The sequence below is a fragment of the Primulina huaijiensis genome, chromosome 17 (genome assembly GCF_012295235.1).
Source record: "Primulina huaijiensis isolate GDHJ02 chromosome 17, ASM1229523v2, whole genome shotgun sequence".
In the NCBI taxonomy this organism is placed as follows: domain Eukaryota; kingdom Viridiplantae; phylum Streptophyta; class Magnoliopsida; order Lamiales; family Gesneriaceae; genus Primulina; species Primulina huaijiensis.
Genome location: NC_133322.1, coordinates 7,411,873 through 7,428,330, shown reverse-complemented (window position 1 = coordinate 7,428,330; position 16,458 = coordinate 7,411,873). Strand labels below are relative to the sequence as shown.

The 16,458-nt window shown below is 33.7% G+C and overlaps 3 protein-coding genes and 1 long non-coding RNA gene across 8 annotated transcripts; 1 reads left to right on the top strand and 3 right to left on the bottom strand.

The window, feature by feature from the left end:
• Positions 1-4: 4 nt before the first annotated feature.
• Positions 5-2,185, bottom strand: LOC140962364 (uncharacterized). The gene is made up of 2 exons (XR_012172529.1): positions 669-2,185; positions 5-547 (listed from the first exon to the last, which is right to left on the bottom strand). It is a non-coding gene; the product is annotated as an uncharacterized lncRNA (long non-coding RNA).
• A 3,597-nt stretch (positions 2,186-5,782) lies between these two features.
• LOC140962573 (uncharacterized) lies at positions 5,783-7,238 on the top strand. Its single transcript, XM_073421526.1, has 2 exons — positions 5,783-6,647; positions 6,729-7,238. The coding sequence occupies exons 1-2, from the start codon at positions 6,288-6,290 to the stop codon at positions 7,155-7,157; spliced, it is 789 nt and encodes a 262-aa protein (XP_073277627.1). The 5' UTR covers positions 5,783-6,287; the 3' UTR covers positions 7,158-7,238.
• A 142-nt stretch (positions 7,239-7,380) lies between these two features.
• On the bottom strand, positions 7,381-11,299 carry LOC140963411 (pyrroline-5-carboxylate reductase). Of its 3 annotated transcripts, XM_073422726.1 has the most exons (9): positions 11,168-11,210; positions 10,531-10,598; positions 10,087-10,297; positions 9,456-9,504; positions 8,828-8,919; positions 8,577-8,649; positions 8,235-8,355; positions 8,022-8,127; positions 7,381-7,792 (listed from the first exon to the last, which is right to left on the bottom strand). In XM_073422726.1, exons 3-9 carry the CDS (start codon positions 10,285-10,287, stop codon positions 7,604-7,606), a joined length of 831 nt encoding a protein of 276 aa, XP_073278827.1. In that variant the 5' UTR covers positions 10,288-10,297; positions 10,531-10,598; positions 11,168-11,210; the 3' UTR covers positions 7,381-7,603. The 3 variants fall into 3 exon arrangements, with proteins under 3 accessions (XP_073278827.1, XP_073278826.1, XP_073278825.1); XM_073422725.1 differs by lacking the exon at positions 10,531-10,598 and having other exon boundaries at positions 11,168-11,299; XM_073422724.1 differs by lacking the exons at positions 10,531-10,598; positions 11,168-11,210 and adding an exon at positions 11,133-11,164.
• A 2,389-nt stretch (positions 11,300-13,688) lies between these two features.
• On the bottom strand, positions 13,689-16,192 carry LOC140962414 (AUGMIN subunit 1-like). 3 transcript variants are annotated; one of them, XM_073421287.1, is made up of 7 exons: positions 16,034-16,192; positions 15,082-15,412; positions 14,694-14,826; positions 14,478-14,612; positions 14,226-14,349; positions 13,998-14,135; positions 13,689-13,915 (listed from the first exon to the last, which is right to left on the bottom strand). In XM_073421287.1, the coding sequence occupies exons 2-7, from the start codon at positions 15,365-15,367 to the stop codon at positions 13,808-13,810; spliced, it is 924 nt and encodes a 307-aa protein (XP_073277388.1). In that variant the 5' UTR covers positions 15,368-15,412; positions 16,034-16,192; the 3' UTR covers positions 13,689-13,807. The 3 variants fall into 3 exon arrangements, with proteins under 3 accessions (XP_073277388.1, XP_073277389.1, XP_073277390.1); XM_073421288.1 differs by having other exon boundaries at positions 15,082-15,405; positions 16,034-16,182; XM_073421289.1 differs by lacking the exons at positions 15,082-15,412; positions 16,034-16,192 and having other exon boundaries at positions 14,698-14,826.
• Between the last annotated feature and the right edge of the window lie 266 nt (positions 16,193-16,458).

Genomic DNA, 16,458 nt, shown 5'->3' with positions numbered 1-16,458 from the left:
GTGGTTTTCTCTTTTTTTTTTTTTGAATTATTGTGTTTTTCTACTTTGAGGCGAATTTTTTGTGGGTTTGGGCTTTTGATCATTGGTAATTACGGTAAGGTTGAATTGAATCAGAGATGGTGGTGGGTAATTGCTCTTATGCTGTCTTTGTAACTGAAATTGAATTCTGGCATATCAATCTGAAACGTAACGTTCTTTGTTCTACAAATTGGCTTGAAATTTCCGTTGAAAGATCTCGTGGGAGTTGCAAAGTTGTTTGATTTGAGTTTTTTTTCCAACTTGATCCGGTATCTTAGTTTTCTTTCAGGAATTTATGGTGTTGGAACTACAATGAATATTGAGAACTTGAATAGACTGATTTTTTCTCTACTTCTCATGACGAAACTGCTGGAGGCATATTTGTGTGTTTCATGCTGCTTTAGATTATAGAATTACATGGCTGATTTGCTAGTGTAAATGACTCTGTTTCATATTACTTCTCATATATGGATTAATTTATATTTGGGGATCAGGACATCATTATCTGTTAATTGTTATACTTAATATACTAATACTACATCCTAATGATCTGGTGCAGTATTAATAATAAGTACTTCTACGAACCATGTAATACAATACAGAAGTTATGGTTTATTAAAAACTCATTTCTGTAGTTTCTTTAAAGTTACAGAGAATGTATAAAAATTATATCTTGAGATAATATATTTATGCTGTTAGCAATAATCTTTGGCGCATAACTCTTTTTGGAGTGAGCAAAGACAATAGACAAGGGAGCAAACTTTTTCTTAGTAAAATTACACTTGAAGTTTCGATTCGTTTTTCGGTTGAGGGGAGGCAACCGCCTCTTTTGTCACCCACTGGTTCTGTCCCCTGAAGTAATCTTATCGTTATTATTGGTGTTATTATTATTGCCACTTAATTGGGAATAATGATTTTGGCTGCGTGCTAGAATGATTGTTGGGAATTATCAATTCCAGAACCAGTCATTCCTAACTTGTCAAGTTGCTATGTATTTGTAGCGTCAATAATGCGAGAATGGGAATTTTTGTTTCTCATACCAAGTATATGTCAGAAATTTGTTGATGAAAAGAATAACTCTGGTGTCTGAATTTTGAATCCGTCCAACCAGCAATAAGTGCTTAACTACCTCTCTACCTGTTTTTTTGTCCTCCAAAATGTCTTAAGTTTTGCTTGTCTTTTTTGGTTTGGCTATGTTTGCTTTTGACCTTAATCTGGTTCTTTATTACTTTTTGGTTGCACAATGTCACTGTTTGTTTAGCTCTATGGCATTTTTTTCTTTGTGTTCTCTTGAAATGAACCACATAAACTATGCTCTAAATTATCTTACTGGCATGTTAGTTGATGTGCACCATCTCTGCATTTCCTTTTTCTAGTGAGATTAATTTCTTATGGTTTGTCACCCATTTTAGGAGAGGTATATCCAAGTTCTATTGTGGTAAATCCATATCTTTTGCCTCTCTTTCCGATGCTGCATCCTGCTCCTCTATTAAAGATATCGCTAAACCAGAAGATGCATACACTAGGAAACGCAAGAACATGATGGCATATAATAACTACTGGGATAAGAAACACGACAACTTCTCGAGCAGCAGACGTGGAGGACTATCAAAAAGACCGAACAACTCTATGAGTATGTTAGCTCTTGCTGCACCGTCTAATTGCCCCGAGAGTTGTTCTGGCGAAACGTCTAACTCTAACTCACCATCATCTGGTTGCTGCCTTCCTCCTCTGCCACCCCATTCAAGAATTGCTATATTTAACGAACTATCATCCACACCTCCTACTGATAAGTTTTGTTCATGGCGGTCCATGTCCTTAGCTGATCTTCGAGGTGGCGCTGCTGCTGAAGATTCAGAAAATATCAGCATCCCTGGAATATGAGTCGATATTAATGGCACATGAATCAAGTATGTAAATCCCTTTTCCTTAATTTCCAGTGTCACCCTATGGGTCTAAATTATGATGATCATGGATGGTCACGGAGGTGGAGACCTTTTACTTTCTTTTAGTTGTTTGGGCTAGACTCGCGGATCTCAATCACGTATAATATTATCATATTTCTTTCTTTATACGTACCTAGTTTGACTGGAATTCCAACTTAAGTCATGTGAAAGTAGTTTATTTTATTATTTTTTAAGGATGTGAAAGAAGTGATTTTTTTCTTCCTTTCCTGGGTCAATATTACCATTTCTATATCTACTCGACAGAATCACGTGCGAGTCACGTGACATGTCTATTAAAAAAGGAAAAAAAACATCACGTTAGTTCTCGAGTCTTTAAAAAATCAGACAAAGTCTTCCATCGGATGAGGTAAATATGCTTGAATTTTTATAATATAATATAAAGATGCAATGTACTTGATTTTTTTTTAAATGAAAAATGTATGAGCATATAAAGGAGTTTTATGACTTAGAATTTTCAAAAAAATTGTTGATGCTATATATAATAAATAAATAGGAAATAGACAAATGCCATCAAAAGTAAGCCTCACAAGAAATGTGAAAAAAAGTGTTTACAAATATGAAGTACTAATATAATAAAAAGACTTCTTCTATTAAAAAAAAACTAGTAAAAAAGAAGTAAAATTAATTGATGATTATCTTTTAATCGTCGCACTACCTTCGGTTACAAGTTCTAATAAGCAAAATAAAATGGAGTTATGTTTAAACAATTTGTGATTTCTAATTTAAATTGTATACTTGAAATATCAGAAGAAACTCAAACTATGGAATCAAGGAATAAGTTTGAGCAACTGAAAAAAGTTAAAGCATAATTAATGAGAAAAATATGTTTAAGCAATTCCATCGATAGATATAATTATTGAAAAATTAATTGTGTTTAATATTAGTATTAACAATTAATTTAATCACAAAAACTCCTGTGAGACGGTCACACAGGTTAATTTTGTGAAACAGATATTCTAATGGGTCATCCACGAAAAATTATTAGTTTTTATGTCAAATATATTATTTTTTATGTAACTATGAATATGGTTGATCCGTTTCACGAATAAAGATCTGTGAGACCGTCTTATGAAAGACCTACTCTTATTTAATTTCACATTTTATTATTCGATTTGTCATATATATATATATGACAAATTATATTGATTAAGAGGTATTATAACATTAGCTAAAGAAAGATCATAAACAATATTTTCTAGAACCAAATTTATTATACATTTAGAACTTAAACACTCACAGTCGACTCCATAACCGAGAAACTTCAATGAAAATTGATTTTAGTGCGTCTCATGATTTTTCGACTGATGAGAAACCTAAATGAAATAATTTAACTAAGATTTTGAAATTCTTGATCATGAAAAACTGGTTGAACTTTGGCAAACCTTTTGGGAAATATATCACAAAAACTCTTATGAGATCGTCTCGTGAGTCAATTTTGTGAGACAGATTTTCGATATAACTTTTAAAAAATATTACTTTTTATGTCAAATTTATTAATTTTCATTGCAAGTATGGACTAGATTAACTCGTATAATAGAGACCATTTTTAAAGGAGAACTATCGTTGAGAGACTGAAGGAGCATTGATGAATCTTAATATTTCGTATCATGTGCGGTGATGATTGTAGGATCAAGTGCTTGCCGTTTTACCAATAGTTATAGCTGGTGATAACTGTGCAACTCAAATATTTTAAATTGTATCGTCGCTCAAGCATTACTTTCGATTGCTTTACCAACAGAGATAATGATTGCTCCCCAACAATCTTTCACCCAATAATTGTATTTCTTGCAATCAATCAGAATCGGATCCATGGAATTTACTATGATATCAATTATAGGACCGAACGTTTGCCGCTTTATCAAAAGTCATAGCTGATGATATAAATGCAACTCAAATCTTTAAACCTTATAGCAGCTCAAACATCACATTTCGATTGCTATACAATAAGAGACAATTAATGCAACCCAACAACGACCTTAAAAAAAGATAACGTTAAATGTTTTTCCCCCACAATTTCATTTTATGTTTCTTATTTGAACTCGTTAATTCTGGCAGTTGGATACGTGGTTCATTGATCAGATTTGAGATTAACTTGATGGTAACGATATGATTATAAATTGTATAATCAATTATTATTATTATTATTATTTTTCCTAAAATTAAGTAGGATATTAAGATGATATAAAATGAAATTAATTCCAAGCAACTCGAGTCTAAGGATGATTGGCAACCATTGCAATTGAAAAATGAAAAAAAAAACCCAAATTATCCAATATTCATGCACATAAACCCATACAAAACTTGAAATCAAATATTCCCATAACTTTTCAAGGTATTCAAACATCAACATTTACACATATATAGACATAAACTTGTTATAAATAATTACAACTCAAATTGATATATCATCAATGGGCCCATTAACGTTAGGCCCAAACCATGGTTTTTTTTTTTTTAATAATAAATCCTCTGCCATATTCATTAAAAGAGCTAGCCACCTATGTTTTTCAACTCAACATATACTTACATATTAGAATGTTATGTATGATAAACTAGAAAGAGAAAAACCATGTTTTTATTATTCATAAATGTTGTAAAACAAATTTGTTGAAAATAGATAAAATTTACTACTAAAAATTGTCATTCTATTCTAGTGAATTAGGAATAAAAGTCATTGGTACTAAAATCTATAAAACCTATATATGAAAAATGTGTAGTAAATGTCGATGATTAGTAGCTTATCTGTACCAATGTTTTAATTATAAGATAAAGTCTTGAATTCGAAACATAATTGCAACAATTCTCTTGTTCATGTACATCTCTTTACACCCCTTCTAGTTAATACTAAATTCTATAAAACCTATATCTGAAAAATGTATAGTAGGTGTCGATGTTTTGTAGTTCATCCCATATCAAAGTTTAAAACCCAAGACCTAATTGTAACAATTGTCCTGTTCAAGCACATCCCCATACGCCCCCTAGAAAATAAATTATATGTGAAAAGGAAGAGCTAAAATAGCTAAAGTACATGTGGTTTATTTTGCATCGTTTGAAGTTGTACATTATTAATTTGACGATAATTTATCTTATCTAATAGCATGTTTACTTGGTCATATTATTTATACATCTACTAATTATTTATTTTACATCAATCAAATTTTTGAATTTAAATTACAATATTACCCTTAATAAATATTGTTATTGATATTTTTATTAATTATTAAAAAAAACAAAATGATATTTTATTATCTTATCTCAAATTTAATCAATCAAAACAAAAAAAACTATTATTTATCAATCAAACCAAATACTATATATATATACACAAAAACTCCTGTGAGATGGTCTCACAGGTCAATTTTGTGAAACATGTATTCTATATGGGTCATCCACGAAAAAGTATTACTTTTATGTCAAATATAATAATTTTTATTGTAAATATGAACAGAATTGATTCATCTCACGAATAAAGATCCGTGAGACCGTCTTATGAAAGACTTATTCATATATATATATATATTATCATTTGATATTTTTTTTTTAATTATATTAGATTATTTATCTCCACATTGTTATTTTATCTTTAATTTCAAACATTGCCTTAGTTTATTGATTAATATTGGTCCTTTTTTGCTTTTGGAATGTTTCAAGTATGAAAAAGTGAATATCAAATAAAGAAACAACTGTTCTTCCATGTTCGAACAATAATTAAAGAATTAGAAAGATACATAATTTACAGTCAAATTAAAAGGGGAAAAAAAAAACCAAGAGTGAAATTATGATACAAATTATGACAATGAACCGCACGAAAATTATAAATATATCATCATGCAAATAGCAATTTGATTCAACTCTGTCTCTGTCAAGAAGTATAGAAATATAGGTGTTAAGTAGCACTAAATTAAGCACTGGTGTGGATCTTGTCTATCCTTGATTGAGTGCAATTGTTGTGATGGAATGTGAATATAACGTTTGCCCATTATTCACTCATCTCTCTGTCAAGAATTGGCCTAGTACATTTCTTGGAAGTAAATGTGAAGTCTCAACTTAATATTTCTACACTTCCTGTCATAACCATGTAATTACTATGATGGCCAATGGATCGAGAGAAGCTTCAACTTCTTCCTCTACATTAGTCTCCTCGGTAATTATCGAGACTTTGGTGGACAGTGGTGCAAAATCTTTGAGGCGGAAAACTTCGAGAGTACCACCATCACTGCGACTGAAGCTGCAGCAGCACCACCAGCAGCATAGGGAGCATTGTGTACGAATCAATGGTGGTTTCACTTGGTACTTGCCACCATGGGAAACTTCTACTCCAACAAGTGGAGGAATACAAGCAGAAATCTCTCGCTATGTTTGTTTCCGGAAGTGGCAGAGATGAGGGATTCTTTTACAGCGAGATTTTCGAGCAAATCCATGAAATTTAGGAGTTGCTACATTGGAGTGTCGACCGATTTGTACGATGATGAGTTGCTCTGTATAATGATGCTTCGCGATTCTTGCTTCCTCATATGTTACATGAAGGTAGTCATGGGGGACAGGGAAATGGACTTTCATACGAACCATCTTGGAGCTTCTGCAAGTGCCTTAATGGATCCTGATATGTATATGCTCGACAATCAAATCCCATATTCAGTCATCAAGATCTTGATCGAGTCAATATTATGAAGGGAAATCGTTGCTCGGCAAGTACTTCAGCAGCGTGAGCTTTGGGGAAGACCAGATTCTTGAAAACCTTGAGAAGATGATAAAGAGGAAGAGCCTCTTCACCTTTTAAAAGCCTTCCAAAAGATATTCTCCGGAGACTCATCAAGGAAGAAAAGCGAAAAAAACAACCAAGATTCCTACAATTTCAGAAATCATAGCATTGGGTTTCGTTGTGTGAACGATCAAAAGGAAAAGGGAAAAGACTTCAAACCAAGTTCAAACTGTTTGGCAGATGTCCGGTTTGAATCTCATGCCTTCTATAGACAGCTTAAGCTACCCATTTGGTCTGTCAGCCCTGATGACAAAGTATTCTTCGCGGACATGGTAGCATTCGAAACGTCCCCAGGAACCAGAGCCAACTTCACCATCACATCCTACATTAATTTCAGGAAAACATTGATAGAGAGCTCCAAGGATGTGAAAGAGCTTAAAGAAAAGGGTTACGATGATGAGCGGAGCTGATTCCATGGACTGTTATTGCTTTGCTCGTTGCCGCTTTTATCCTTGTCTTAACTTTCATCCAAACTTATTACATCGTCTGGTATGGTTAACTTAGTTTTCCTAGAAATCATCTACTACAATTACTAAATGTCCTCGAGGATCCAACAACATAGCACATAACGAATATCCTATCAACTAGACAATAGTTCTTTCAATTAGTCACGTTTTGGTTTGTCCCGAAAAATTGTATTATTATCGCTATCTTTTTTAAAATCGGAGTGCCAAAAATAACAAATGTAGCAATACATTCGAAAGTAGACCAAGACGAACAACACTCATATTTCTTAATAGAACTAGTATTTTTGAAAATATCAGAAATCAGAACTACTATCTGGTTAATCAAGAGAGAGGGAGACAGATGAAGCAAACTAAAGCTTTTTTGATATGCGAAGAGGTCAACGAGAAGCCTAGCTCTGAGAAAGTTCTCGGCTTCGCTTTGAGGCAGCAACAACAGCATTCATCAGGATCCCACGAAAACCAGCCTTCTCCAACTCGTGAATACCAGCTATTGTTGTGCCACCAGGCGATGCAACATCATCTTTCAACTGACCAGGATGCTTCCCCACGTTGGCTACCATTGATGCTGCTCCTAAAACCTGCAACAGGCACATAGTTATTTACCATATTCTACATATTTACTGCTAGTACAGAAACGGAAACCAAAAGTTCAAAGTAAGTGAATAAAATTAAAATCATCTATAGCTAATTCATTCTTAAGTAGAGGTGTAAAACTAAGCATCTCTAGTTGCACCAAAAACAATAACCAACAGAAATGGTAAGTGAGTGGAATTGTTTAGGAAAATCTTTATGCATGCAAGGGCTTACAGTTTGTGAAGCTAGACCAAGAGCCAGTTCTCGAGGCAGGCCAGCAGCTACACCACCATCAGCTAAAGCTTCTATTGCTAAATATATGTATGCCGGTCCACTACCACTGATCAGAAACGGAAAATCATAGGGCAAAAGGCAAGAATTAGACTTTCTTTCTCTCAACTGAAAAACAAAAACAACAAAAAAAAAAGAAAGATTTGTCCCAAGTACCTCAGGCCAGTGATTGCATCAAATAGTTTCTCATCAGCTGTCCACACTTTGCCAATTGCTCCAAATAGCTTGCCAATTATTTCTCCATCATCCTTAGTTGCCGCTGCTCCAAGGCTTATAACTGCGCAACTAAGTGGATTATGCCTCGACGCAGGCAAACGAGCCCTAAGCTAACAATGTTCGGGTACAACAAACACAACACGCTTACCAATATAGTTAGTTACAAGATAATCACAAAAATAACATGGCGTTCAATTTTGAATCTGTTCAGCAATATTAGCATTCTCAGGATGATAATAGAGATAACAAGGAAAAGGAAAAGTCATATGTGGTTGACAATACCTGATGCTGCCAAACCAACAGCAGCAGGAGTATTCGGCATTACTCTGATAAACCGACTGTGACCCGCCCACTCCTGAATATTCATATGTACCAGTAAGCATTTTAAAAAAAGCGAGCAAAATTCAACTACTAGTACGGTCACAATCTAGACTAATTAGTGCACATGTATTGACGTATATCCATATTCATAGAAGCATGAAGACTTGATCGTATCGATTATATATGTGAGAGATTTCACTGGACTGTACAACCTGAAGATCTTTTAGTTTGATTCCGGCAACAACGGATACCAAGAGCTGCTTCTCTGAAAGAAGTGGCCTTAACTGCAGCACTACATCTTTAACTACAGCATCAACAGAATAACAGAGTTTTAATTGCATTGCCACCACATATATACTATAAGGAAATTTATGAAGTTAACCAAAGTGTACCACGAGTTAAACCTTTCCGTTTTCATATGTTAAAAATCAATTAACAATTACGTTCAAACTGTTTACTTATTTAATAAACACAATTCAAAGATAAACCAATGGTTCCATTCCCTCCCTTCCTAAATGAGAAAAAGAACAAAACAGGTATGAAATTCATAATGAATTTCCCACATCTTGTTTTCAATACTTAATAAATTTTAATATTTTATCTTTTATCATGCTAAATACAAAGGCATATGTTCCTTGTAAATATTCGATAAACCCTATTATTTCCTCTTTATCAAATAAATTGTTCATCCGAAAAGTAAAAATAAATTAACATTTTCACCACCATCATTGCTCTAGCATGCAAAAAAAAATGGAAGAAGCTCAAAGATACACCATCAGAAGAATAGGAAAGTAACAATTAAATATACCAAATTGGAGATACACCAGGAAAGAAGCATACCAACTTGAGGTTTCACAGAGAATATGATCACATCGCTGTCTTCAACCACCTACCTTCGAGACAAGCAATTCAAACAAAAGAGCTAACAAGTTAGTTGTAGCGAAATTATAAATTAGCAAGGTCATCAAAATGGTGCCACAGCGTAGTTCTTTGCAAAGGTCAATTTACATAATCAGTTGGCACTGCCATGTATTTATAAATGCCCATACATGAAAAACACCAGGCAAACCATTAAAATGCAAAAGTATAAAATGAATTTCATGGCATCAGGCTATGTACTTCCAAACGTTAATAACCAATGGAAACAATTTTAGGTAGCATGTAGAGAGAACACATTTTACACAACTATGAGATATGAAATTTCGATCTGTATTCAACACTTCCATTTTTGTTCTTGAATTGACATGGTATACAAGGCCATAGAAGAAATCTAGACTCTAGAATGACTGGCATTCGAAAGTAAATAAACCAGTATTGAGTGATATAATAGAAAGGAAGAAACCGAGTCCAACTGTCCAAGAGTTAGGTGCATATGGTAAAATGACATCAATTGGCTCATCGCAAGAGGAGGACATACAACACACACACATACAAGAAGAGAAAGGAGAGTTGGTCCATTTACAGGGCATACCTGGTTGTTATGATCAAGCATTTTGACGCCAAAAGATTCAAATGCAGTTCGGCGAGACAAGGCATGATGTGTGGTTCGAATTTGAGAACCAGGCAACAATCCTGATTGCACCACACCCCTGGCAATGCTCTCAGCCAGTTTTCCAGCTCCGATAAAACCAAGCTTGTAGGAATCAGCTGGAATTGGTACAATGTTTGCCATTCTAGTGATGCTGTAGGAACAGAAAAAAGCAAAATAAAAATCTACTAAAAAAGTTCAGAATGTTTATTTAGACCCTTGGCAACATTAAAGTATTGAGGCAAGAAACTTAACCAAATTCTATAGAACTTAAAACTTATTGTTTATTATCTAGAATTAAAAAATAAAAGTTTTTGGTATCCAATGAATCAGAAATAGTCACAGGCACATTAATTTTAATCCACGAAACAAATACATTAGCACTACCCAACTAATTTTCAATCTGTTCCTGCAAAACACCAACCAATCCAACTGATTGCCAGTATCTATTATTCCTAGTAATCAACATCAAGATATAGTCACAGATATCAAATTTTTACAAGGCAAAAACTTCTTTGATTGCACACTAGGACATGTAAAAGTAACAGATATAATCAAGATTAGAGTTAAAAATAGGACAAGTCTCATGGACAAACAGCATAATTTTATGCTATCTTGCATTCTTTTTCTATCATTATTAGTCAAAATTTACCCTTTTGAGTACAAAAATTCAGCAGCATGACAATATCTGATGATTCATCCAAACACAACAATCCCCTATCCGCGTGTTCAAATTAAACTGGGGGAACAGGGCATATATGAAAAATGACCATAGCCATCTCTCTTTTGACTTTAACTCATCAATACAACATAATAACTTAGTCACGTAAAAATGACCACTAAAATGGAGCATCCCAGATCCAAGGCACAATCTCGGGTCATTAGCTCAAACTTTCAATTTTCCTTGGGGAAAAAGATTAAAAAACAAATCAATATAGGGATTAACCAAAACCCAAGTCCCTTTACAATCACAGATTAAAAACTCTTGCCAAATGCATGAAAACATAAATGCAAATGCGAAAACCTTTCGTAGGTATAGAACGGGGTGGCAGCGATTGAGCAGGAAAGGGGCGTGAAATTGAAAATCGGAGCAAGTAAAGAAAAGAATGAAGTAAAAAAGAAAATGTTTATCGAATTTTTACGAAGAAAATTCCATATTTAATAATATCATAATAAATTTAAAAAATCAAAATACTAAAATTTTATTACATAATAAATTAAAAAAATTAACCTACTAAAATTTTATTACATGGTTCACAATCGCGATCGAGGAGGTCATCTTCCCAATTCTAATGACATTTTGCAGTGTTTGGATTTTTTTTTTAAATAATGTAAATTGAAAATTTAAGAAAATATTTAAAAATATGTAAATCAAAATAAATATCATTTAAATAGATTATTTGATGGAAAAAAAATATTAAAGATATTTTTTAAATTTTATTCACATTTTATTGAATTGCCCAAATACTTTTCTTTTTATAATTCAAAGTTAAATATAAAAGATAAAGAAATATAATGTGTTACTTCAAATATAACGTATATTGCATTGCCCAAATATTTATCAGACACAAAATATTCTGTAGGACCGAGCGCTTGTCGTTTTACCAAAAGCTATAGCTGGCGGTAATGCAAATCTTTTAAACTATACAGCAGCTCAAATACCACGTTTCGATTGTTATAACCCGACGGGACAATTAACATGTTCATACCTTATATTTCTGATTATGGCATAATTTCATGTAGATGAAATTGAGTATGGATATGTGCGTAATATGAAAATGGAGAAAATACCAAATTTAAGCAATATACAGTGCTTTCAAGTCAAATAATTAAAAACTTTATGGCAATGCAACAGAAATCTCACACTTGTAGGCTCACTCAGTGACTCACTAACGGACCATATAGTTTGTTCCTGTATTCTATCTAAAGATTCAAAAGTGGCCAACTACAATAAAATATTTTTTACAGCATGGCTTGCGATTGTGTATTTGAGCATTCCAGAAAACTTTGCTCCTGTATTCTTTTTTTATTGTTCTTCCCGTTCCGTCAATCCGACGTTTTATATTTACGTAACTTAGTCCCAAAGCATCAATGTTTACACCCCGGAACTTCATCCAGGTAGACATCATTCCCGTTCTTGTTCCCGTTCCGGTCTTTCCGATGCCGTTTCTACAAACTATGGTTCAAATGTTATAGAAAGATTAATTAAAAAATTGCAAATAAAAGGCTTATAAACCTGAAAAGTCATATAAAAACTTATTTGTGGGTAAAATCTCATTTTACAAGCTTTTTTTTTTTAATTTTTTTCTCTATAATTCAAGTAGTGTACTTATTTTAATATTTATTATTTTTATGTTGAATGTCAATACATAAATCTACTAATCTTTTACATGTATTTCATGTTTTTTTAAAAAAAAAATTATTTTTTTTATTTGTTGTTTTTGCCTCTTTTTTCTGTGGTATTCTTATTTAATGTGGTGGTTTGCTATTCGAACTGTTAGATCAACTTGATTGGATTAATTTATTTGCATTTTTTTTGTAATTACAAGTGTTTGTAAACTGAAGTAATTACCAAAAAATGTTATATATATATTTTGTCTCCTTGCTTCCAATTTCAAAATTCTCATAACAATGGAAAAATCGTGCGTAATTTGTATTTTTTTTATAATTTAAGTTGATTGAATGAATTCTAGCATTCTAGGCATAGTTTCATTCTAGGCATCAGGTTCTATGTATATATAGCATTGAAAATCTTGATACAGGCAGAATGTGAGTAAAGTTTAAACAAAGAGGTTTACACATTTTTTTGCCTCACTTTTGATGGTTTTGACAGTTTTCAAGTGTTGTGAAGTAGAGTTTGATGGGCGCAGCGCAACCGAGCTGGAAACTGTGGCGAATTTTGTTTTGGCGTCTTGAATTTTTTATGGCAGACGCGAACATCTTGGTTGAGGTTTTCGATGACATGCTCAATTACTTGTGTTGCTGTATTTAATCTTTCCTATTGACTTTTATAGTTAAACCCGAGGGTGCAACCAGTCAAGTCAAGCTCAAAAGTTCTACTCTATATCTATACAGCTATATAATCTTGATCCTTGAGTTCAAGTTTGTAAGAACATACAGAGTAAGAAGATGACTAGAAAGTAATGGATATTGCATACAACTTGCCGTTTTCATGATTTCAAATTGCACCTTGGAGACAAGCTATATCTTTAAAGAAGACAACAGATGATCGAATTACCAAGAGTAGTGTCCATACTCAAATATTTGATTATGCATTCTGAATTTGAGTTAGAATACGAAACATGAGTTGCAGATGGTGTTATTGGAATTGACATCACAGCACCCGCTGTTGGACTTCCAGAGGAATGAAATATTAAAGAAAACAATACAAAACAATGGCTCATATTTTTCTTTCAGTCAACTAAACATGCTTCCTACCCAAACAAAATCAACTGGTGTATCCAGAAGTAATAACACAACATTGCTAAAAATAAGCATACATATTATGTATAGAAGAACACCAAAGAGGATTTGATCAGTAGAGATAAATAACAAGGGGTAAAATAAACCTAATCAAGAACTTGGCCTCAAGGTTCTAAACTATAAAACACAGAGTACAACAGATAGAAGCTAAAAATAACAGCGAGAAAAAGAAAACTGGACATCACTCCGAAGAAGCAAGAGCTGACTGCAACACATCTTCAAGATATTTCTCTGCAGCAGCATACTGCCTCCTTTTATCCTCAATAGCCAATGCAGCCAACGCCTTATCCTACACAAAATTTTGAAACTTGATATAAATCTGATGAAAGAACAGCTGGAAAATGCAGATAAAAGTGAGGAAAGGTAAGTACAGGAGGCAAATCCTGGTAGCTTCTCAGGGTGTCCTGTATCGGTTTTGTTTTCTTTTCTAGGTCTTTCCGGTGCTCTGCCATTTCAACCAATACTCCATGACTAATCTCAGGGCTGTAGCCCACACGATTGAGCATTGCCTGCTCAGAATATTTATTAAGAATTGATGACTAGATCATAATAGTTATTCGTGATGGTTACAAAGATGGGGCATAGTTATGATTCTCAACCTTATAGTTAGAATACTGTTGCAAATATTGCCTTTCCTTGGAGTCCATAATGGCTACATTTGTGTTCCACTGTTCCATCTGAGCTTCACAGGGAGCTATCTCATCTTCTAATTGTGATAGTGTTCTACCCATAAAATTAAATCAATCAAAAGAAAAGTTAAGATGTTAGGCAGCTTTATCATCTACATTAGCAATAGCCAACTTCAAAAGAAAGTCAGCAGAATTAGAAAAATCAAGCACTCATGAAATCACCGTTTCAAATAAGTTAGTCTTGCTATAGCCTTTCGCGTGTAATCAAGGAGTTCTTTGGACTCCGACTGCACTTTAGCCCTCTTTTCTTCAACTGCAGTTTTTCTCAGCGATAGGTCTGCCATAGCTACAAGAAAACTGAAGACATTTTTTCTTGCTAAGCCTGCTGAATGTACCTATAAAATTGAGCACAAAACATGGAGAATAAAGAAACCGCACCTACTTAGTTCGGTGTCCCTAATATTCAATAGATTTGCCACATTGGCAAGTACTTGCGAGTATGTAACAACATTTGATGGCAAACTCTCTTGCGCCAGCCCCACGTGCTCCAATATCTCTCTTATCCTCACGGCTGTGGTCATAAGAAACAGTGTAGGCCTCAGAAAAACATTGACACATTTGGCCATAACTATAAAACAAGTTATCCCAATTCAAAATCCAAATCCGATTAGAAACAGATTTCTATTCTGGAAAGTTAATGACACAAATAAAATCAACCTTCTTCCAACTCTTTTGCCAATAAAGAGCCAGCAGTAGGATTTATATTTACGAATTAACACACAAGTATACTCAAGGAAGGAGCAATTATAGTTCTTGGATATAGGACCTTGGGAGTGATACTCAGCTGCTTTTTGACGAAAGTCATTTGCAACAATGGTGGCAGCCTGAGTTTTAGCTTGAGAGCGGGTGGCAATATTGTGTAAGTGAGTAATGCTTTGAGGAGTGTATTCAAAATCTGGCAAATCTTTCCCTGCTGCATCAAACTGAGAAACAAGCCATGCTTTCACTTCAGCAATTCGACTAGCATCAAAACCAGTGCTACCACTGTTCTTTGATGATTCCGATCCAATTATCGAGGAAGGAGCATCAGGTCGCCCTGCACTTTCGCTCATTGTTTTATTCTTCCCTTGCTCTCACTTATCCAGGAAACCTGGTTCCTTCACCCAAAAACATAAAACATATGAAAACCAAACAAATGCAGAAATCAATAAATCCGAAGTATAAAAAGGAATTAACCTACAGAACTTCAAATACTGACTATAGTCTGTGCCAACTAATTCTCATCATTACTAATATTATTCTCTTCATCCCCGTCTTATCTCCCCAAAATGGGTGGTTTTCTAAATTAAATAAATGGACTCGAAGACTACTATCCTTCCCGGAATTAGTAGTAAGCATATGAATTTTGATTATTCCAAAAATTGGAACTTCTGCAAATGGGTATTAAATTAAATGAATTTACAAGATATAATGAAAACCTAATCCGAAGAACAGCAACACATGAAAACTCTTAAAATGCACCTATCTTGAACATGAATACATGACAAAAGGGAAGTTAAAAAACGTTGCTTCGACGATACTGACACTAAAAAAAGCTTCCCCAATTCGCAGAAATCTCTAACTACAGCAATATTAAACTATCTCGTGAAATGGGCATGAAACCATAATTCTGAAATTTAGCAAAAGCAAGAAAACTGAATCTCAACAGGTGATAATGACGGAGACTCAAGGGGTGAGTGCGGCGTTTGTCGGAGCGTGAGATAGAGGAAGAATTTTACCTAGCGGCGGAAGAGCACTGGTGGGGACGCTCCGGCAGACGTGATCGGAGATGTAGATCGCCGGTTAGAAATGGTGATTTTGACGATTTCCTTCTGTGAATTCTGCCAATATAAATACTTTTCAGCTGATTGGGGAAAATTTTGAATAGCAGAACATTTCAAACTAATTATAATTTGTTTTGGCCTTTAAATTTCTGCTAATTTAAAGAAATTGTAAAATATTTTTTATCCGTTCTTCCACGAAATCCTTTTGTTATTTTGTTTAAAAAATTTATTTTAGTATTTTTTTAATCGTAATAATAGTGAAACTTAATTAAGATTTTTTTTAAAAAATCATTTAATTTTATATAGAGATCAAGATTATATATTAAGTAAATACTAAAATATTTATTTATTTAATAATGTGAAAATAGTCCCACAAAGAT

Excerpts from the sequence above, each read along its gene's own strand:
- LOC140962573 (XM_073421526.1), top strand. The coding sequence starts at position 6,288 with ATGGGAAACTTCTACTCCAACAAGTGGAGGAATACAAGCAGAAATCTC. Across the intron at positions 6,648-6,728 it reads TCAAGATCTTGATCGAGTCA|GAAGATGATAAAGAGGAAGA; the intron begins ATATTATGAAGG and ends TGAAAACCTTGA.
- LOC140963411 (XM_073422724.1), bottom strand. Across the intron at positions 8,650-8,827 it reads TCAAACTAAAAGATCTTCAG|GAGTGGGCGGGTCACAGTCG; the intron begins GTTGTACAGTCC and ends ATGAATATTCAG. Across the intron at positions 7,793-8,021 it reads TTGGTCTAGCTTCACAAACT|GTTTTAGGAGCAGCATCAAT; the intron begins GTAAGCCCTTGC and ends TGCCTGTTGCAG.
- LOC140962414 (XM_073421287.1), bottom strand. The coding sequence starts at position 15,367 with ATGAGCGAAAGTGCAGGGCGACCTGATGCTCCTTCCTCGATAATTGGA. Across the intron at positions 14,136-14,225 it reads AACAGTATTCTAACTATAAG|GCAATGCTCAATCGTGTGGG; the intron begins GTTGAGAATCAT and ends TATTCTGAGCAG. Across the intron at positions 13,916-13,997 it reads GCTACCAGGATTTGCCTCCT|GATAAGGCGTTGGCTGCATT; the intron begins GTACTTACCTTT and ends AATTTTGTGTAG.